Source organism: Periplaneta americana, chromosome 1, assembly GCF_040183065.1.
Source record: "Periplaneta americana isolate PAMFEO1 chromosome 1, P.americana_PAMFEO1_priV1, whole genome shotgun sequence".
Classification (NCBI taxonomy): Eukaryota; Metazoa; Arthropoda; class Insecta; order Blattodea; family Blattidae; genus Periplaneta; species Periplaneta americana.
The window spans coordinates 175,765,188-175,789,150 of record NC_091117.1 but is presented as its reverse complement, the minus strand read 5'-3'; the positions used below and the strand labels follow the sequence as shown (position 1 = coordinate 175,789,150).

The following is a 23,963-nucleotide window of genomic DNA, read 5'->3' as shown; positions in this document are numbered from 1 at the left end:
TCCGGAAGTGACCGAGTCGAAAGTTACAAGCAAAAATAGTTCTGTGGAAATGAAATAATTTTATTCCTGCGTACACCTTATTTATGTGTATTTATCTATATATCTTACACATACTGTATTCATCTGACGTTGTTTACGTTGTCTACTTACAGTATTCAATTCAATGCGCTGTCTGAGGAATGGGGACAGGAAACTACACTAAAACAATGCAGATAGCGTAATGTGTAACGGACATGGTCGGTCCTGATATGCACGTCTGTAGACAGCAGTGTATGTGTACAAGTTGCAGTGTCCAGTCGATCAGTCCTAGTGAAATGGAGGAGTACACGAGAGCGGAATAAGCAGACCTGATTTTCGAATACGGATGAGCCAAAGGGAACAGTAGACAAGCCCACAGATTGTATCGGTACAAGTACCCACGTAGGAGACATCCGGCCCATATCATTTTTCCACGACTGTTCCAAACGTTAAGGGAAGGAGGGCACGTGGTGCCAAATTACAATTCCATTTCCACACAACTATTTTTGCTTATTACTTTCGACTCAGTCATTTCCGGACCATAAAAACCACTCACTTCACTGTTAAATTAGAAGGATGGATTCATTGATTTACTGTCTCATCACTATAACAAGTGCTGGAACACACGTCCATTGACTTCAAGACAAGCATTGCATCGACGTGCCATACTTTGTCGTACCCTTTCAAGGACGAGGCATTTTCCTGATTTTAGCTACTGCGCAGACATTGCGTGTTGCAAGATCTTCTTCAGAGTCAATAGGGGTTTCATAAACCACAGGAAGTAATCAAATTGGGTTAATACATGATCAGGGGATAAACAAACCGGATTGAAGTATGATACTGCGCTGATGGAATAAACAAACTGGGTGGGTAGCATTAAACTTCTCTTGCACTGAAACGAATCGTCCGAACCCATGGGTTCCTTAACAAAAAGTGTTTGAAAGAAAGTTCTCTATCCGATTCGAAAGTTTGTCGGTCTAATTTAAAAACACTCTGTATTTGTAGTCTTGAATATTAAAATATATATAAATAGGTGGTGTCAGAGGTCTTTTTCCATAAAATAGTCTATGCTTTAGAAATATTAAGAATGAAATAATACGAATAATTGTTTTCATATGTACATGTCATATTTATTTTATTTTTATGTTTACCTCCGGTCATATAGCTATCACTCACTTATCGATATACAATTTTACATATACTGTATATGGGTAGACCTTGTTACATTATATCATCATCATCATTTGCATTACGGTATGGACCATAAGATCCGTTTCACTCCAATGAAATCAAAACTGGTCCCGCCATCTTTTTGTGGGTCTTCCTGGGTTTCTTCTCCCACGAGGGTCGTGATTGTATATTGTTCTAGTAATTGATGTTTCTGGCATACGCTGTATAAGATCCCTCCAATTGTTATGTCTTATTATTATATCTATAATATTATGCATTTTTAAGTCGGATCTAATGTCTTCACTTCTCTTTTTATTAAGTAGTGTATAGCCAGCCACAAACCTAAAAAATTTCATTTCAACAGCCTCAATTCTTCTCTCGTCTTTCTTTCTTAAAACCCAGTTCTCGCATCCATAGAGTAAAGCTGGTAAAGCCATCACTTTGTAAAATTTTAGTAGTGTTTCTTTCCTAACTTTCCTACCTAAAGTTCGACGTATTGTTCCACAAAAATAATTAAAAGCATTTAACTTATCATCTGTTTCTCGGCTCTTGTTATAAGTGGCGTTACAGCCTAGATCAGGGATGACAAAGCGCCTGCACTGCGTGCTCTCAAGAACCCGCACAACATTTCTTTAGGAGCGTTGATTGTACTTTATCTTGCTAAAATCTGAACCTTGTTGAATTTGCATTGCTTGTAGTATGAGCACGCAGTGCAGGCGCTTTGACATCACTGGCCTAGATGCACATATTATATTTTAAAATTTATTTTACATAGGCTATCTTTTAACTTATTTATTTTCCTCATTCGTTTTTCTCTTACTTTCCAAAAATATGTTCCAGGGTAAACACAATCTCTAGGCCTATTAGTATTTATGCTGAATTCTAACAACTTGGTGGAAATACGAGTATTTAATACTGGAAGCTAAATATACCAAATCTTATTCCTCAAGCTCAGAAAATTATCTCAGTAAGTGTCATAATTGAAGTGATATTCAATAAGGAAGAAACTTGGAGAGTTAAAAAAATCGAAACTATTTCATGTAGGAATCTTCTTTTTCTCGCTATCTTCTGCAGTTCAGCATCCCAGTTTTCCACACCCTATGCTTTTATTATGATTCTTTTCAGAACATTATGTTCCCTTTAAAAATGTTGATGTATTATCCGCAACTCTGGAAAACAGCTTTGGTACGCCCACTTCCTAAAGTAAATTCACCAACTTCTGCAAAAGACTATAGGCCAATCTCCATTCTTCCCGTTTTATCCAAAGCCCTGGAACGCATCATTCATAAGCAGTTGTCAGACTACCTAATAGAATTTAATCTTTTAGACCCTTTACAATCAGGATTCAGAAATGGCCATAGCACTTCTACTGCTTTGTTGAATGTTACTGAGGACATACGCGCAGCCATGGATAAACGACAGGCTACTGTACTAGTTTTATTGGACTATAGCAAAGCCTTTGATTCTGTTGACTTCGATCTACTATTGACTAAACTACAAACGCTACACCTTTCTGATAGTGCTATCACCTGGATGTACTCCTACCTTACTGGCCGCCAGCAGCGTGTCATATCTAATAATCGTTTCTCATCCTGGCGTATTGTAGATACAGGAGTTCCTCAGGGATCAGTATTAGGCCCCTTGCTCTTCTCTATTTATATAAATGGAATTTCTAAATCATTTAAGCACTGCAGATATCAAATATATGCAGACGACGTTCAATTGTATATTTCAGCGCGTCCTGATGCACTAAATGATAGCATTAATAGTCTTAATAAAGATCTTGATTCCATCTCTTCCTGGTCTCAACAATTTGGGCTTAACCTAAACGCATGTAAATCACAGGCTATTCTGTTCGCGAACCGTAGATTAATTCCTGAAGTCAACGACCTGAATATTCCACCTGTGAAACTGGATAAAACAATCATCCCGTTTAGCTCTACCGTAAAAAATCTCGGAGTGCATTTCGAATCTAATCTTAGTTGGGATACGCATATTAAATATACATGTAAGAAGGCATTCTCTATTCTCCATTCACTAAAAAGATTGTATCATTATCCATCTAAATTAAAACAGACGCTGGTACAGACACTCATTCTACCTCATTTCGATTATTGCGACGTTTTGTTCAGTGATCTCAGGATTGATTCCGCCCAGAAACTACAGCGTGTTCATAACGCGTGCGTCCGCTTCATTTGTAATGTTCGATACTATGATCATATCTCACCTTCTTTCGAGAAGTTATCATGGCTTAGGTTACATGAGAGGAGAAATCTGCACTCACTTTCTCTCCTATATCGAATTATGCACACTTCATCCCCCTATTATTTATTCGCTCGTTTTCATACTCTCTCTCGCTATCATAATATTAATACTCGATCACAACGCGATAACACGCTAGAAATTCCACTTCACACATCATCTCTGTATTCCTCATCTTTCACTGTTGCTACCTCTCGTCACTGGAACTCTCTGCCGCCTGAAGTCAAGGGCTGCCGAACATTGAAATCTTTCAAATCCAAGTTAGAAAATTATCTTATGACGAGTTGCCAAACTAACTTACTATTATGACAAGTGTTGTATTGCATGTTTCCACGTATTCACATTTTTTTTATGTTCTAGTGATATTTAACTTATTTTATATTTTTGTTCTCATATTTTCCGATAATGGTATATCTCTAATGTGATAAGTTGAGCTACATATAAACATAATTTTCCTTACTGTGTATACTTAAAAATATTGTATTCATTGTATGCTTTGTACTGCACTATTGTATTACTACTATTAGTATTATTATTACTATTAGGCCTGTTATTATTATTTTATTATTATTATTATTATTATTAATATTATTATTATCATTACTATTCTTATTTATTATTATTATTATTATTATTATTATTATTATCAATAATTCTTATTTTTTTATACTTTGTAGGCCTCATTTATTTTTGACCTGCTGTTCACATTTTATTATGCTTTTTTCTTTCTTTCTGTATGTTATATATTATGTCTGATTTCTTCTTACTTGTTGTTTACATTTTATTATTATTATCTTATTCAGTTTTGTGTGTACTTTGTAAATTTGTAGTGTTTCTATAACGCAGTTTTTACTCCTGGTTGAGTGTTAGAGAAGGCCGTATGGCCTTAACTCTGCCAGGTTAAATAAATCATTATTATTAGGCCTATTATTATTATTATTATTATTATTATTATTATTATTATTATTGTTATTATTATTATTTTAAATTATTTTAAACATAGGCCTAATTATATGGCATTTTGTATAGATGGCCCTAAAAAAAGAGAATAATAGCTACATGTTCAATTTTTAACACAATAAATAAACAATATTTAATAATTTATTGGAATTACTCCAGGAATGGCTTCAGAACGCAAAACCTAAAAAAAGTTCACACAAGCATATTTAGTTCAAGTTACAGTAAGTTTAATTGTTTGCTTACTTTTAGACGCTATGCTCAGAATAACTTAACACGACATTAAATAAAAGCCTGACATCGTCTTATCGTAGAACTCCTGCTCGCTGAGCGATGCCAGGTGTCTGTCGGATCCGCTCGCAGCCTTGTTTCATCCGCTGGCGGAGCACTTCACTGTTATCAGTTCACAAATCTTTCGCAGAACGTTTTTGGGTCAACTCTGACAAGGTCTATTTCTACATACATAAATTTTTGTGTGACTGCTTTATATTACAAAAGTCCGCATGTCATCTCTCGACTTAAATAAATCTTTCTTACAACAAAACATAATTATGAATTTCAATTACAATGTGCTTATTGAAAGAACCAACAGAAATAACACAAAGAATGAGCATACTACCAGGGTTGGCAAAAACCATCTTCCACTGAGGGTTTTCGTTTTTTATTTTTATTTTTTTTTCGTTCTTGCAAACTTGTTTGAAATGTCTGTTATTCCATTAATATGATTTAATTACTACAGTGGTTACTACTATGTAAATTCTAAGAATTTTTGGTGGATTATTCACTTTAATATCATTATCATCATCATCATCATCGTCGTCATCGTCGTCGTCCTTGCAGTTATTAGGCCTAGTGACCTGTTACGGTCTCCGTCCATCTTTTCAGGGAGTGTCTTCCATGTGGTAATAGCGAAGAATTTGACTTTGGAGTCTGGAACGGTTCATCCTATTGATATAGTTAAGCCATTTTTGTCTATAGTGGTTGAGATGTTCATAAATAGGTGTAATTTTTAATTCTTTTGTAATTAGTTCATTCCTTTTGTGGTCAAGCAAGCTGTAGCCGGCAGTCCTCCTTAGAAATCTCATTTCCGCAGTTGTTAGGCTTTGAACATCTGAGTTTCAGATAGTCCAGGCCTCACTACCATACATGAGGACAGATCTTGCTAGAACTTTATATGCTTTTAACCTGGTATGTTTTTGGATTTTCGTGGTTGTGAAAATCTGGTTGATTGTTCTTAAGGCTCCATTAAAATGTTGAATATTTTCAGATATATCAGTAATAGGTAAATATGTCAAATTATAACCTAAATATTTAAATGAGTTTACCTGTTCTAACGTATGGGTTCCAATGCAAATTTTACTCCTAACTGGCTGTTTACCTTGGAACGCCATAATTTTTGTTTTGTTTGGGGAAATTTTCATATTGAAATAATAATAATAATAATAATAATAATAATAATAATAATAATAATAATAATAATAATAACTTTAGGTATTTTAGTAAATAGGCTACTTAAAATAATGAATTAATATTGGTACCGGTATATAATTCTAGGATAGCCACCTACTTAATCATGATTTGCACAGTATAAAATAAAAAAAATTATTGAAATTCTTAATAAAGGAAGATTTTATACCACTTGCAGCTTTATAAGAATACTTTTTTATATAAATTTGAAAAAAAAAAATACTCATCGTCAAAAACTACAGGTTTTTTCATGCCAACCGTGCTTACTACGAGTATACAATTTTGTATTACGTACCGGAAATGTTCTATATGAGTTATCAAAAAATATTTATTAACATTGAATGTAGTGAGCTATGCTAATGAGTTATGAAAAACTAGATGTTATTTGTTTACGTTTTCATACAGCTGCAATCAGCTAATCAGCCGGTCTGTTCGTGATGGATAAAGCAGACGTTTTAGAGGATTTTTCGGAGTATTCCTGCTCCGTCTTTCTTTACAACACTCCACCTCCTCCAAATTTCACCTATCATCCGCAGTAATTAAAAATAGGCTGATGTATTATTATTATTATTATTATTATTATTGTTATTATTATTGAAGTTAATACGAGTTCCCGAAGCTGACATACTCTAAGAGAGCGGCTCCGTATAACTGGCCAATACTCCTATTTATAGAAAGTTTGCTGGAACACAAAAATGGCTGTATTTTAGGAGGATTTGAATGTACTGAAATTTTCATCAAATATGTTTTTTGTGACGGTTCTATCCTGGAACATGTATAAGAAAAAGAATTGACTTGAATATTTATTGCTTTTTTAAATGGTTGTATTCTTAGACTGTTCTTTTCTAAATTTTACACAGGTATCAAATGATGACAACCTGCAAGATGTGTGGCTCTAAGTGGTCAATTGTACTGTTTTCAATTCTCCAGCTTCTCAGCCACGGCAAGTCATCTGAATCAAAAGGTGAGACTTACGATTAAATTTAAATTATACTTGACTTCGATTTGAAATATTTTACTGTAATTTTAGCATACTCGGTAGTATAGCAATATAGTATGTTACAATATTGGACAATTTTTAATATCAGATCTCCAATTGGGCTTTACCGAGTGACAACAAATGTATTCTTTTATCTCAACAACATGAAAAGAATGTAAAGAATCTGTAAACGCAATACACTTTCCCAAAACTAGTTATTAAATCAACGCATAAAATTGTGGAATGATTTGCGACTGGAAATTGTTGTAAAATATTGCCCAATAAAAACCCCGTGTTGAGTTAATTCTTAACGGAAACAAGACTGGAATTAAAGTTACATTTGATTGTGTTGAACTCTGATAAAATATACAAAGAACATGTTTATTTTTCGAAGTTCTTTAAGAGAAATCGCTTAAATTACAATGCCACTTAACATAAATTTATATTAAAGATTGCAATGAAGTTAAAAGTAGCTCAAACTTTAGAGAAGAAAAAAAATGCAGGAGTCAGACTTTCAGTGTTTATGCCAATGAAATTTTCAAAAAGTTAATACAAAATATGATAAAGCAGACTTCAAAATGACGCAATATTAAATACATTACTATACACTAACGAACTACTATTATTAATAGGTTTTCTATTGCTGCTTCTACTGCTACTACTACTACTACTACTACTACTACCACCATCAGCTACTACCGTTACTATCATTACTGCTGCTACTACTATTTTTACTATTACCACTACTACTGCTACTGCTGCTCTACTACCACCACAACTACTGTACTATTGCTACTACTAATATGACTACTACTGCTACTGTTAGTACTACTGCTACTACAATTACTTGCTTACTGGCTTTTAAGGAAACCGAAGGTTCATTGCCGCCCTCATATAAGCCGGCCATTGGTCCCTATCCTGAGCAAGATTAAGTATTGTAACATCTTTGTTATTGTATGTAATTTTTGCTTGCAATAAAAATCTTGTAAAAAAATCTTGTAATTATAAAGAGCTTACTTTTTCCAGTAGTTACTTATCTGTCGCTTGGATCGCTAGCTGTATGCGCGCGCATGACTGTCTAACATGAAATATGACTAAGTTACTTACATTAATACTTACATTGTGCTACCAGCTGACATTCACACAGATACAAGTAGGAGAGAGAGTTTCTGTTTGTTTCTTACCACCATTCCTGTGCACGTAAGATGAATGCCAGCCTGCCAGTCAAGAACGCCTCATCGTTAGGCAACCCAGCCAACATATATGCCAAAAGGTTGTACTTGTGCAGGAAGATAACTCTGACACATTATTCGCCTTAATTGTTTCGTTAACGGTTAAACGGTACGTGTCTTGACATAGATCATAATATAACATAATGTAATAATATATAAGTGAATAGAGAGAGAGAGAGAGAGAGAAGAAACGTATTACATTAATTCACATGAGTTATAGACTAGGTCATGCATGACCAGCGAATTTTATCTAACAATGTTTTAACGTGGAAAATGTCCGTTACACTTTTTATAATGCTCTACGCGTATCTTACTATATGTCCTTACTGAAGGGTAGCTACCCTTGTGGGATTTATATAGGGCTATGTCATAATTAGGGAAAGGAAGTTCATGCATTTGCATATTTGTTCTCTATCGTTGTGTGAATATGCTGAAAGATTGTCTACATTAATCACAAATTTCTGAATACAATGATATTACTTTTATTGTGTATAAAAGTGCATATTTTTCCTTTATTTACAAGAGCATCATATTTTAACATTTATGCAGGGAAACTGCATATTATGTATGTTTATTTGTCTTTCCCTCATTTTTAAAAGTGTGTAACCTCGTAAACACGACTAATTTATGTTTATGAATTTTGAACGTAACGATGACGCCCTCATAGGGAGCCTCTCAAGTTAGCAATTGGTATTCCTTTACTGCAGTCTTTAGCAGATTTCGATAGAACAATATCCAGTTTAACATCAGTTCAGGAAATGTAGGAGATAAAGTGAACGAGAAAACGACAAATATTCTTTCCAAAAACCCTGGCTATTATCAACTTAAAGAAATTCAAGATATTCTCGAGGGAAAAACACCCCAAAAACCAGCAAAATTTTCTATAGAACAGCTCACAGCTTTTGTGTAAGCCCCTCTTACTTCTTGTGACGTAGAACGAAGTTTTTCACGCCACAAAGCTATGCTGAGAGACAACAGGAGAGGAATGACAACGGAAAACATGCGTCACTGCTTAGTTGTGAACTGTAACAGCATAAATGGAGTATACAGCAATGAGGCAAGCACTTAAAAATCCATAGGCTAAACATAAATTACCTATATCTTATTATTCTGTTAAAATAATCTCAGACTGATAGTGCATATTTTGTAGCATATTTATCTATTTTTACGGCATAAATGCATACATATTCTTCACGTTTTTAGAGCATGAACTTCCTTTCCCTGGTCATAATTTAAAACAAATTTTTATATACTATATACAGGTATGAATTTTCGCAAAGAAAAAGTAAAATAGGTAAAAATAGTTTCTAACATCAATTTAGGTACTGTAAGACCATCAATTTCCAACATTATTTCAATATTTTGTGTAATATAAGAATTTACTTTCATGTATTATATGAGGAACAAAATAGATTTTTACTTAAATCCGAAGTCTAGACACTAGACACAAATTAATGTAAACTTAGTCGGTTAAGCGGTACGTCGAAAGCAGGTTAAAAAAAAAGCATTTATTACACTTCTGTTCTTTTCGATGAAGGCTTCGATGGTAATAAGGATACACTGTACAAATTCTCTTAATATAATCATCTGACAGTGATTTTGCAGACTGAATAAGAAGAGTATGTCGTCGTTGTTCCTGTAATAACTCCTATTTGCAAAATATAAAATTTTTCAGTAGAAATAAAAAAACACACTTATTCATCCTATGGCAGCCGTACATAGGAGACTGAATTCTTACATTTTCGAAACGAAGAAATATAATTACATATAGGAGATTGATTATTTGCTGTATGGCTATTTAAGTTATTTAATAGAGCAAAAATCTGAAAATCGATAAATATGACACATAGGAGTTATTGCAGGAACAACGACGATGTGCAGTTTTATTTGCATTCTTTAGGCACACTATGAGTCGATATTATTTTATCTTGTACTTACTTACTGGCTTTTAAGGAACCCGGAGGTTCATTGCCGCCCTCACATAAGTCCGCCATTGCTTCCTATCCTGAGCAAGATTAATCCAGTCTCTATCATCATATCCCACCTAACTCAAATCCATTTTAATATTGTCTTCCTATCTACGTCTCGGACTCCCCAAAGGTCTTTTTCCCTCCGGTCTCCCAACTAACACTCTATATGCATTTCTGGATTCGCCCATACGTACTACATGCCTTGCCCATCTCAAACGTCTGGATTTAATGTTCCTAATTATGTCAGGTGAAGAATACAATGTGTGCAGTTCTGTGTTGTGTAACTTTCTCCATTCTCCTGTAACTTCATCCCTCTTAGCCCCAAATATTTTCCTAAGCACCTTACTCTCAAACACCCTTAACCTATGTTCCTCTCCCAAAGTGAGAGTCCAAGATTCACAACCATAAAGAACAACCAGTAATATATATATATATATATATATATATATATATATATATATATATATATATATATATATATATATAAATTCTAACTTTCAGATTTTTTGACAGCAGACTGGATGATAAAAACTTCTTAACCGAATAATAACAGGCATTTCCCATACTTATTCTGTGTTTAATTTCTTCCCGAGTATCATTTATATTTGTTACTGTTGCTCCCAGATATTTGAATTTTTCCACCTCTTCGAAAGATAAATTTCCTATTTTTATATTTCCATTTCGTACAATATTCTCGTCACGAGACATAATCATATACTTTGTCTTTTCGCGATTTACTTCCAAACCTATCTCTTTACTTGCTTCAAGTAAAATTCCCGTGTTTTCCCAAATCGTTTGTGGATTTTCTCCTAATATATTCACGCTATCCGCATAGACAAGCAGCTGATGTAACCCTTTCAATTCCAAACCCTCTCTGTTATCCTGGACTTTCCTAATGGCATACTGTAGAGCAAAGTTAAAAAGTAAAGGTGATAGTGCATCTCCTTGCTTTAGCCCACAGTGAATTGGAAACGCATCTGACAGAGATTGACCTATACGGACTCTGCTGAGACACATTTTAATTAATCGAACTAGTTTCTTGGGAATGCCAAATTCAATAAGAATATCATATAAAACTTCTCTCTTAACCGAGTCATATGCCTTTTTAAAATCTATGAATAACTGATGCACTGTACCCTTAAACTCCCATTTTTCTCCATTATCTGTCGAATACAAAATATCTGATCAATAGTTGATCTATTACGCCTAAAATCACACTGATGATCCCCAATAATTTCATCTACATATGGAGTTAATCTTCTCGAAAGAATATTGGACAAAATGTTATACAGTATGATTTTTTTTCTTTCAGCAGGCAATACAGCAGCCAGAGTAGGAACAGATGTCCAACAAAGTCCTCGCTACACCGACGCAGTCACAAGGTACTCAACCTTTCGCCCACTGCCAGGAATAGGAGTTCACAATCTGACGTTATTGGATTCTGGCGGATCTCCTCCTGCTAGTGTGACTTCTTATCCAGTCATAGCGACCCCCTCTACAGTTGAAGCCCTGATGGAACCAGCAAGTACTGGCCAGGAAAATACCATTCTACATAACAAATCCCGAGAGACATCTACTGAACTTAATGACTTTTCTTATACTTATCAGCAAAGACGCAATGAATCTGAAATGCCCGAACGCAAGAACGCCTCTTCAAGCCCTAATAATGATGAAGAAACTCTTAATGAAAAAGAAGTAGATCTCTCGATGTTGGATAAGCAAAATCTTGCAGAATCTTATCAGGGAACAACGTATATTCCAGAAGAAGAACTTTCGACATTAGCAGAAAGTCAAACTACACCACAGATTGAAGGGCACATTCAATTAATTCCTGTAATCAAGAGGAAAGGCGAGTCTTCCCGTTCCTACAATGTGGATAACACTCCAATTTCACAAACAGTAACTGAGAAAAAGAGCAGCGTTTTTCTGCCGCTTAGTATCTCAGAGTCATTAGGCCAACAGGATGATCAACATCAACTGAACAAAAATACAAAATATTTTGTGGAGCCTGCACATCCGAATTCCTCAACTTCCGACCATGCTCTCAGACGCAACAATACCGCAAGAAGTGATGACGGTGTCCATATCTCATTACTCCCAAGTTCTCACCCCGATAATGTACCTTTATTTGAGATTTACCCAAGCGATGGGATTCACAATACGTCCATCAAGGAGAGCCATCCCTGTGCGAGAACTTGTGTGACAGGTGCACCTCCCATGGTGTGTCGTTACAAGTTTGAGCTGGAGTGGTACTACACGATGAGCAAGGCTTGCTACAACTGCCCGTCAGAATTGACAGACTGTGACCGCAAAGATTGCGTGGTAGCAGACGGTGTGAAGCGTCCTATAGTTGTGGTGAATAGACAACTGCCAGGACCAAGTGTGGAGGTAAGTGGTTAATATGGTCTTATTAATTTTAATTAATATTTGAGGAGAAAAATTCGCTCTGGCGCCGGGGATCGAACCCGGGTTCTTGCTTCTACGTACCAAGCCCTCTGGCCACTGAGCTACGCCGAATTCAATCCACAGGACCGGGTCGAACTTTCCTCCTTCAATGTTTCCCTTTGTGGCCTGACTCCAAGGTAGGCATATTATATGTTGACGTATATGTCCAGTGTCGACTGCCATTATATTAGGAGCGCACTCAGCTGAGGGACTTGTTTTTTTGGCCGGAATTCCTCAGTTAAGTGCACAGTAATCTGTACAGACATATGCACTGCAGCTCAAATATTAATTGTAAATATTACAGATATTATTCTGTAGGACAAATTAATTAATCTATAATATTATTAATTTTACATTTTTATGGTGTTCCAGCAAGAGATTTATATATGAATAGGCTATATCTCGATGTAGGAAGCTGAAATTAAGTGCTTTTAATATTTTGAACTGACTAATGTGTTATAGTCAATCTAAAATAGGGATGTCCAAATTTTGCGTCTTATGTAAGAGTTTTAATATTATGTGATAAGTTTGTTTTGTGAACTTAACACTCGTTTGAAAGAAGATATGTATATATGTATATGTATTTATTCACACTGCAAATGGGTATACACCCGGTGGCAGTGGTAAGTAATTACACTCAAAAATGACAATTAATAATAAACACAATTAATAAAAAATACAATTAATAATAATAATACTAAGAGTAGTAATAATAATAATAATAATAATAATAATAATATGAGGGAGCATCCTAAATTAAATGAAGAACGATCACTTAAAATAACATTTAAAGTAAATCTAATTTGTATCTTAACCCTAAGTTCGAACTAAAATCCACGATTATGATATGTTCATACATGCACAAATACCTTTCAGCACCACACTCATTTCGCTGACAACTCACTCACTGCACTGGAACTACGACACATTTCACTGATACTGTCTTGATTTCACTAACACTTCAAAAACATTTCACTCTTTAAATACTTTGCACTGCCACTATAAACTATAAAGCTTCACTGGCAGAAACACACTTCACTGATACAACACACTTCACACTTCAATGACACAACACACTTCTTCACTGATATAACACTTCAATAACAAAATATTAATTACACTCTTTAAATAGTGTGTATAATATACTACAGTCTATTAGTAAAGTTCTTAAGTCTATTTTTAAATAGATTTTTGGTTATTGGTAAAGCCTTTAGTAAATCTGCAGGTAAAGCATTCCAGTCCCTGATAGTACGATTGAGAAAAGAAAACTTTCCCGTGTCCGTCCTCTGTCTTCCTTCCCTCAATTTATGTGAGTGGTCGTTCCTTGAAGAGTAATTTGGCGGCTGCAACCTATTTTTTATTTCTCTCCAGGCAGGCTCACCTCTGTATGTTTTGAACATTGCGCATAATCGAATTCGTGTTCTCCTGTCCTTGAGTGTGTCCCATTTTAATAGTGAATTATTACGACAACACTTGAGAGCCCGTTTTTTAATCTTTTTCAGTATCTTAATATGTTCTAACCTGTAAGCACCCCAACATGCAGCACCATATTCTATTACTGGACGAACTAGTGCTTTATATGTAGGACATTTTATTATAAAATAAATGCATTAACCTACTATTAGAAAGCCGAAGAGACCCAGTTATGAAGAAAATAAATTCTGCTATTTTTTTTCCTAAATAACTCAATGTCAGGAGCTGATTCCAAATAACTGGCCAAGGTAGTGTTTTAAATAGCAACTAGTAATTGTTTTCTCATTCTTGACTTGGTGTGCTTCATTCTGGAAAATATCTGTTCCTACAAGTAAATGCTGCAAAAGAGCGAAAAGATTCTTGCCGAATAAATTCTTAAACTGACAATATTTCCCTTTTGGGCATACTTATGTTAATATTCTAGGAGTGATATTTCTTTAAATTTACTCTCAGGTTTAAGACATGTTGAAGGTCAATGATTCCCATTTGAACGGCCATTGAATTCTTTGTCACATTCACAGAAAAGGGTTAGTCATCACATTCAAGGTCTTCTCTCGAGTGTGGAAATTTTATAATCTCTGCAATCTTAATGTTGAGCTTAGTCTGTAGACTGCAATTTCAACATTGTTTCGAAATGAGTGAAGTTCTGATCTTGAAATTTGTATTTAAAGATTTCTAATTAGATCTCAAAAGTTTGTATGTGATTAAACACTTGCACCAGTTTATCTTTTAACAAAAGCTTGAAATTTAATTCATTCAAAAGAGAAGAAGTGTCGACTATGAAAGAAAAATAAGCTAACGACTTTAGATTGTGTTAGGTGTTTTGCTGTCAAGAGCTTCTGTATGATATCTTTAACTTAACATCCTCATGAGAACTTTTGAACGACTTCGATGGCATACATCAGAGAAGTACGTATATGCACTATAAAATCACCCACTGAGTACACAATGCTGCAATATTAGATATGCAAATGTCCCGTCTGTGTGTTTATTTTTGTTTGAAGGAGGGATATACCTGAAGACTTATCAACGCCGACCATATGACATTGCAAAATGCCCTTCACTCTTTCTTCTCATGTTAGTCTTGCTCTGTTGTTGTGCAAATAAAGTAGCTATTGAATTACCTGTTCCGAAAACGTTGACCGTTGATATTATTGTATATATATTTATATTGCTTAGATTTGTATATGTATATATCTCAAAGTGTTAATTTAAATAGTGGCTACAATTTAACAAGCTTCAAATATTATTTTGTTTAGGTGTGATGTAGCCTAATGGTGACAGTGTACGTAGCTTATATATTACACCATTACTATACAGATCTAATAATCTAGTATAACATTTGTAAAATAAATAGAAGGTAGTTAAAAACTTGTAAATATGGATAAATCGCCTGAACGTTAAAAAAATTATAAATATATCAGTACAATAAAATTATAAAACTTAGCGAGGTCAATAAACTAAAAAAAATTGATTGACAAGGGCTTCATTTTCAGGAAGATGTACAGTATAATCAATAAGCAAAAAATATGCTTAATAAGAGGAAAATCTTCAGAAAAATGTATAATATTATCATAAAAATTATAAAGCTCAGCAAAACGAATAAGCTAAAAACTAGCTTAATAAGGCAACATTTTCGGAAAATAATATAATTACTATTATGAGACTTAAGTAAATCAAAAGTTAAAAAAAATAAATTTTTCAGGAAAATTTTTAATTATAGCCTATCTATAATTACAAACTTAACAAAATCAATAAGCTAAATAAAACTGCTTAATAAGGGGAGGATTTTCTGGAGAATTATCGTCATTACCGTACAGTGAAAAAAACACAGTCTCATGTGTTTCACGATGGTAGTAGCGAAGTACCAGTAGCTAAATCATGGTTCCAGTCAATATTCCTCCCACTCTAACAAACTGTCCTTCCACGTGTGCGTGAATGGCAACGCTTAAGAATCGAAAAGTGTGAAAGACAGACTTCCCATAAGACTTCCAGTAACCTTAATGGGTAATTTCTATTGTAGCACCACCAGAATCAGCATGCTATTTTGTTTGTAAGAAGTTTTGAAATTGTCGATGATTCATACCCCTATCTCGAACGAAATTTACGTCTGTAACAATTATTTTATTTGCAAAGCAAAGTCAAAAGACAAAGCAATAGCATTTGTGGAGGTGTATCAAATTCTAAAATTTGGAATTTCTCGTTAGAGATCAGAGTGGAGAAGGAAAGATCTCTAACGATAAATTCCAAATTGTAGAATTATTTTATTGTAGCCTTAATTACATTATCAAGATCGAGGGATTTAATCTTTTAAGTGTATTGTAAATATTCATAATTTAAATATGTATGTAACTTGTATTGATTAAGGCTGGTTGAATGGAAGAGAAGGCCTTATCGCCTTAACTCTGCCAGCGAAAATAAAACACTCTATTCTATTTCGTAGTTTCCAGAATATATGTCCCCTTCGTAGTTTCTTTCAATTGACATAAAACCTACAACTGTTCGACTACTTTAATTTTGTTGTTGATCACAAGAATGAAGATTTCCAACTGCAGAGTCTGTTAAACCTGCGCTTTCGTAAACTAATGAGTAAAAGAAGAATGTTTGAAAATTTCTTTTCAATTCTCCCAAAATTCAACGAGAGCCCTTTCATTTTCTTGTAACAATCGCTTGAGACCAACTTATATGTTTTAAGAAATCAGCCTTGCTTGGGCATATTTCGTCAACTGCTGAAATGCACGCCACAAATTCTCAATCAGAAAATGGCTAATGGTTTCCACTTGTTGAAAGTTTTTTGAGCAATTAAGATAACTGGGTTTAACAACTCGTGCTACTCTCTGATATTTCCATAAGCACTGATTGTTGAAGAAATTTTAAGAATTTTTTTTAGATGTAACTGTGTGTATCTTATCCTGGAGACCAGTGACTCTGGTCGTCGTAATATCATTTCAAATTGTACTCCTCCACAACTGATACTTAATTTCTGACGTGTCAAACAAATAGATTTTCTTCGTACATCCATTAAGAAGTATAAATCAGTCCTTTTTTTTTTTTTACAATAATTGCAAAAAACTTAACCGCAAACCAATAGCGGCCAGTGACCGAAATCCTCGGTGAGGCCTGATGTAACTAGTTTAAGTACCTCCCACACAAAATGTATATTATTCATGAAACTTTATTATAATTGACATTATTACTCTATTATTATTATTATTATTATTATTATTATTATTATTATTATTACTGAAAAATAATAAAATATTTTATTTATTAACACGGTTACAATATAAACTACATCTTCCTGTATCCAAAGTGTTTAAATTCTTATCTTCTTCCTTCATTCTTCTCTTGCCTCCCAATCCCGTTCTTCCAAGCCTCTCTCTTTCATTCCACTTTTAATATCGTCCATCCAGTTTTCCTTGGTCTTCCCCTCTTTCCTCTTCCTGGCGGAATCCATTTCAAAATCTGTCTGGGAATCTTGTTTCTGACATTCTACATACGTGGCCATACCATTCTAATTGCTTGTAGCTAACGAAATCTAACAATGATTAACTCCCATTTCTTGTCTAATGGTTATATTTCGAATTTTTTTCCAATTTAGAGTATCTAGTGGAACGTCTAAAACAATTCATTTCAGTGGAGAGGAGTTTCAATCTCAGATTCGTGTTTAAATGCCACGTTTCCGCCCCATATGTTATAGTACTCCTTATTATAGATTTGGAGTTTTGTTTCATTTGTTATTGTCTTATCCCACCAAACCCCATTTAGCATAGCTATTGCCCATCTGCTTTTCTGAATTCTATATTTTATGTCACTTTCCTGGCTGTATGTTGAGTTAATTTTTACCCCCAAATATTCACACTCCTCACATCCTTTGATACATCCCATTCCATCTTCCAAAACCAAATCTTTCATTTCCTCCCCACAGGACATGTATAGTGTTTTCTCTAAATTTATTTTTAAACCCCATTTATTATATTCTTCTATAAGTTTTCGAAATTTGTATATATTCACTGTATTTTTTTCTATAGTTTTTTTTCTTATATATTTTACTATAAATATTTAAATTAACAGTTGATAGAAATAAATTAGGATAATAATCTAAAATAGATTCACGATAAATATGTTGTATAAAATTTAGAAACTGCTTGTAACAACATTGTTTAACGGAAAACTGTGTAACGTCTTCAGAGATATTAATCCACAGAAATTTAAACTACATTCTAGTGAATATTAGGATTAGTTATTTGCCTAGGTTATGATATAGTATACATTTCATTAAACTTGTTAATTGAAATATAAGATTGTATTTCAGTATTTAATTTCATCTCATTGCATTTCATTCATTCATGTGTGTAAATTATAGAACTTTGTAGAGATTTGCTGAATTTATTATTATTATTATTTTAATTATTATTATTTTTATTATTATTTTAATTATTATTATAATTATAATAATAATAATTATTATTATTATTATTATTATAATAATAATTATTATAATAATAATAATAATTATTATTATTATTATTATAATTATTATTATAATAATTATTATTATTATTATTATTATAATTATTATTATAATAATAATTATTATTATTATTATTATAATTATTATTATTATTATAATTATTATTATAATTATTATTATAATTATTATTATAATTATTATTATAATTATTATAATTATTATTATTATAATTATTATTATTATTATAATTATTATTATTATAATTATTATTATTATAATTATTATTGTTATTATAACTATTATTATTATTATTATTATTATTATTATTATTATTATTATTATTATTATTATTATTTATAACCCTAACATACCTATCTCAGGTAAAATAGAGTTCTCTGTAAAATTGGAGTATAATAAATAAATAAATTTTATGCCCTCATAGTCCTGTGCTATAAGTAGCTGGTCGTCTGAAAATAACAGAGTATAAATTGTAGAATTCTCAGTAGGTAGTCCCATATCTTTACATTTCTTCTTCCAATTTTGTAAAGCTTTTGTGTGTATATATATCTTAAATAAAGTTGGGGATAAACTACACTCTTGACGTAAGCCTTTTGTAACTAGAAATTCCTCCGAAACATTCTTCCCAATCTTTACCCTAGAGGTTGCATTCTCATATAATTTGCCTATGACATTTACAAGAAGTTTGTTTTCTACTTTATCCTTTAATACAGCTTCCCATAATTTCTTTAGTGGGCCGGAGTCATAGGCTTTTTCTAAATCAACCAATACAAAATGTATTGATTGTCCTTTGACACATTTCTTTTCCATTAACTGTTTAACCACAAAAATGTGATCAGTTGTTGATCTCCCTGCTCGAAAACCTGCCTGTTCCTCATTTTCTTTCCTTTTATATTGTAACTTTTATTACAAAACAATAATGTAATTTTATTGTTTCAACAATAGTCACTTCCAATAATTTAGTTTAAACCCTTCCGTCAACAATGGGATTTCCACTCCACACAGTAACACAGTATTCGTTATTGCCTCCACAGACGACAATGACAATTTACTTGGATTATTGAGAACAACAATGAACTGTTAATCTTAACTAATGTTCACAGAGCACTATTTACAAATCAGAACTGTCGGTTCTCAGTTCACAGTTCGTTTGCCTTGGCTAATTCTTCTAACTCAGTCACTCGAGTTCACAGTATCTCGAACCCCAGACCTTCAGAGACAGTCCACTGAACGTCGAACTCAGGTCCCCCAACTGCGGTCCACTGCACTCAAACTCAGGACTTCGGACGCTCACACAACTGCGGACACACTCAAGTCGAACTCCTGTCTCGAAGCTGGCTTCACTGCTACACAAGACTGGCTGGCTTGCTGTCCACCGATTACAACAACTGCTCAAGTTCACTCGCGTGTCGTAATTTATAACCAAACCATAGCTACGAGAATGTACGATGCTAGAAATTTCCACGCATGTCCAGAGATGGCACTCTCGAATTCTCTGGATTTCTCCCCTCTCTGCCGCGGTCGCTCTCTCTCTCTCCTCTCCTCTCCTCTCCTCTCCTCTCTATGCCACAGCACATGCCCCAGGAAGCAGATGCGCGCGCAACTTCCGCGCCGAACCATGGCCGACCTTACCCTTCTTCTGCCAGTCGTGAGATCGAATTTCACGTGGCTGTCATAATATTCTACTTCTAGGATATGTTTCAAAATTTTTCCATACTGATATATTCTACTGATTGTATTGAGTACTGCGATACCTCTATAATTATTACAATCATCCTCCTTTCCCTTTTTATGGATGACTGATATAAGTCCACGAATTAGGTACGGTATCTCTTCTCCATTTAGACATCTTTGCAGAAGTAATCTCAACATTTCAAACAATTTATTTGTTCCCTGTTTAATAAGTTCAGGATAAACACCATCCATCCCACAAGACTTACCATTCTTAAGTTGTTCAATTACAATTTTTACCAATGCTATTGTCCAGTGCGAAGTTAGTGGCTTCTGTTTCCATAACATAATTCCAACCAAAAACTCATTCCTATGTTCCTGTAAAAGATTCTCAAAATGTTCCTTGCAACAATCTAAAGAAATCCCTCCCAATTTATTTCCATTTTTACTATTACATCTTAAATTCCTTAAAATATTCCAATGTGCGTAATAACTTTTTGTAGGTATGTAAAGGAGACAAGATAATAGTGGACATGGAGAACCATATGATGGAAGAGAGCACAACCATCCACTGGCATGGGCATCATCAGCGGGGCACTCCTTACATGGATGGTGTGCCGTACGTCACCCAGTGTCCCATTCCACCCAAATCGATGTTCCGATATCACTACTCAGCTGATACTCCAGGCACTCACTTCTGGCACTCCCATTCAGGTGTGTATTCCGGGGGCGGTAAACTGCACACACGTTTCAGGTATATGACCTAAAGAAGGTAATTTACACACATGTAATTTGCACACACCGATTTTGGATATGTAATCTGCACACTCAAACAACCCAGGTACCGGTAATAAAAACAGGATGTAAATTGCACACAGGGCTACAATGGCATATATTTACTTTGAACATACTCACTATTACAATAGCAACTTATTAACCAATATTTTTTTATTGGTAGATGGTATTTTGCTCGCTTAATGAATTCCACTCGGGATATATGCCCCTCATTAAAATCTTTTATATTTCTGTCCATAGTTTCTTTCCTCCTTAAGGGGAGAGAATGGTATTTTTTTGTGAAAAATGAGTAAATATTAAAAAAAAAATCTTTAAAATACACTGTGATATTGTGGAATGCATAGCATAACATTTTGTGGGTATTTGAACCCTTATCGGATGTTGAGTCGCCATTTTTAAACTTTCTGCGTTATGGATGTTTAAATCACTCGCCCACTTTTATTGTTGTTTCCGGTAAATTGAATTAAAAAAAAAAATTTTTTTTCCTTTCAAATACTCTTTGATATGTGTGGAATGCACTGCATAACATTTTTTGGCTATTTGTGCCCTTATCGGATGTTGAGACGTCATTTTTAAACTTCCTGTGCTATGGATTTTTAAATCACACGCCCGCTTTTATTGGTTTCCAGTAACTTCATTTTTTTTGCTACATTGCCAGACAAAAATGGATATACTTTCTGAACTATTAAAGATACATGGATGAAATTTCGAACACACATTCTTTAGACTATTAGGAAACTTTTCTCTGTAACAGAATTTTGTTAATTGATTTCATTTTAAAAATACTTCCGTTTGTTTGCAAGAAAGGAAATCAGAAAATTGTTATTAAATGTTAATTGTTTATTTTACAGACGTAGGAACTAATATCAAAATTCTGTTACAGACAGTTTGTAGAACATGCTTTTGTAAATACATTGCAAAAAACTGTTTGAATCTATATTTAAAAACGGTTTAGATATACAGTATCGGTTTTAGTACAATCCTGCATTGGGTATATTTTTTCAAATTTGGGCCCCCCCAAATAATTTTTTTTTTCAAAATATTTTTATTTGGTTGAGTTTCCACAGCTATGAGCTCTCTACATACAAAAAATTAATATTTTATACCAAATAGGAAAAAAGTTTTAAAAAATACCATCCTCTCCCCTTAAGGAGCCCTTATTTTTAACTTTTGCAGCAGTGGATATCTCTTGACACGTATGTGTCTATTTGAAATCCAATTAACCTATTCGTAAAAGTATAAATATCTGCATGAGCAGAGTAAAATGTCTTGTTGAATCTAATATGAAAATACGTACAGGCATCAATTAATTATACACTGCAAGCTTTCTGTTTTAGCTGCCCAGATTAAAGGAGGAAAGGTAGCGTAATTGTCTACCTAGCTGTATACTAAATAGTCATAAAAGTTATCTAGTCTTTCATCTTGTGGCTTAATGACCACTAAATCAGACACAAAATAGTTGCCAACCTCATGTGGGTTTAAAAACGGTAGACTGAATACAAGTTTTAACCATCTGCCTATTTGAGAATCACGTTTATATTTCTTTATGGAAGCATATTTTTTAATCTGACGAAGCCAAAATTGACTTGGGTGGAATCTACATCCTATAACATTGGCCTCACTCCATACAACATTTATTGCAGCATGGATAGCACTTATAAACAACTGTGTTCAAGGGCCAATGCTTTATGTTGAACTGCTGCGTAACTATCCATCCAGGTCAGTCATACAGTACCTCTCTAATTCCATTACAAGCTGCGTAAGTCAATTGTGCTTGTCACCGGTAACATTGGTTGACATTGCGTTCGATTTATATGTTATTTATTAAAAAAATTAACCCAACTTATACCATACTGTGTGTGTGATTTACATACGACCCCTACCACCTGGGTTTTGTTGTGTGTGAAGATTACATAGCACAAGTGTATAGCAAAGGTATGGAAAAAAATATACCTGAAAAGTGTGTGTAGGTTACCTCTGCCCATGTATTCGTTTGTGTATTTTGTCACACTCATAGTTTTCAGACTGTCATCATGGATGAATATATAATAGGATGCGAAACTTACTGAGTTTCCCGTAACACATACTAGAGGCGCTAATGTAGTAACTGATCTTGCTGCCATCTTTGGATGGTGGAGAACTTATTACACCTAGCAGCGCACAAAGTAGCGAAAACAAAAACTAATTACTCCATGCACTTAGCAGCGCACTTGGTGACGAAAATGTTAAACTATGCAGAAAATATTCCTTCCCTCCCACCCTCATCGATATTCTCAACTAACCCAATTTAAAATAAAACATTTACATTTTTATTTCTCACACCATCTTCCACTGAAAATTCTTACTAGAGCCAACAGGAAGATAAAAGAGACGATCAATTTACACTACCCAATTAAAATATAACCAAACAGAGACAGAAAATAAAGCAAAAGGTTAGATAATTGGGATTGTATTCTTTGGATATTTAGTGTACAGCGCAATGGAAAAGTCTGCAAAAACTACTTAGATAGTTCAATTTATTATATTACTTTACAATACATTCAACAACACTATTTTTACAACGTCCACAAACATCCTGTTTAACATACACTGCTTATACACACTTAGTATCACTTTATGTCCACTCATTAGCAAGTTCCTGGCTGCCATTTTGTCTTCTTGAGCATCGTCTGTTCATGTCAAACAAACCGATAAATAGAGGACTCTGGGTAATCTACCCAAGACGTAGTTCTGATGTTCACCACCCACGATGTCTGGCGCTGATCATCTTATTTGAACCCCCTTCTGTCGGATGGTGCTGACCGCTGTTTTGCATCCTATTATATATTCATTCATGCTGTCATATTAAAGTTATAGATTTCCGAAAAATAGGTACTTTATTAAATAAATATTTTACGAATTTTAGTTTGTTATCAGATTTACAAATATTAAAGTTACCGGTAGCTTATTCCTTACACTTATGAAACTTACGATAAAATAATTGCTGCAATGACTTTCCATACCCAACACTTGGGTTCAAATCCTGTAAATAA

The 23,963-nt window shown here is 33.9% G+C and overlaps 1 protein-coding gene across 9 annotated transcripts in view; it reads left to right on the top strand.

Moving 5' to 3' along the window:
• The window catches only part of LOC138704526 (uncharacterized), a 196,136-nt gene that overhangs the window by 149,599 nt on the left and 22,574 nt on the right, over positions 1-23,963 (top strand). For 5 of the 9 annotated variants that reach the window (XM_069832503.1, XM_069832512.1, XM_069832548.1 and 2 more), the window contains 3 exons: positions 6,735-6,838; positions 11,368-12,443; positions 20,640-20,850. In XM_069832503.1, coding sequence (XP_069688604.1) covers positions 6,735-6,838; positions 11,368-12,443; positions 20,640-20,850 — 1,391 coding nt within the window. The remainder of the gene's footprint in view (positions 1-6,734; positions 6,839-11,367; positions 12,444-20,639; positions 20,851-23,963) is intronic. The other 4 variants (XM_069832521.1, XM_069832577.1, XM_069832567.1 and 1 more) reach the window with 1 other exon arrangement.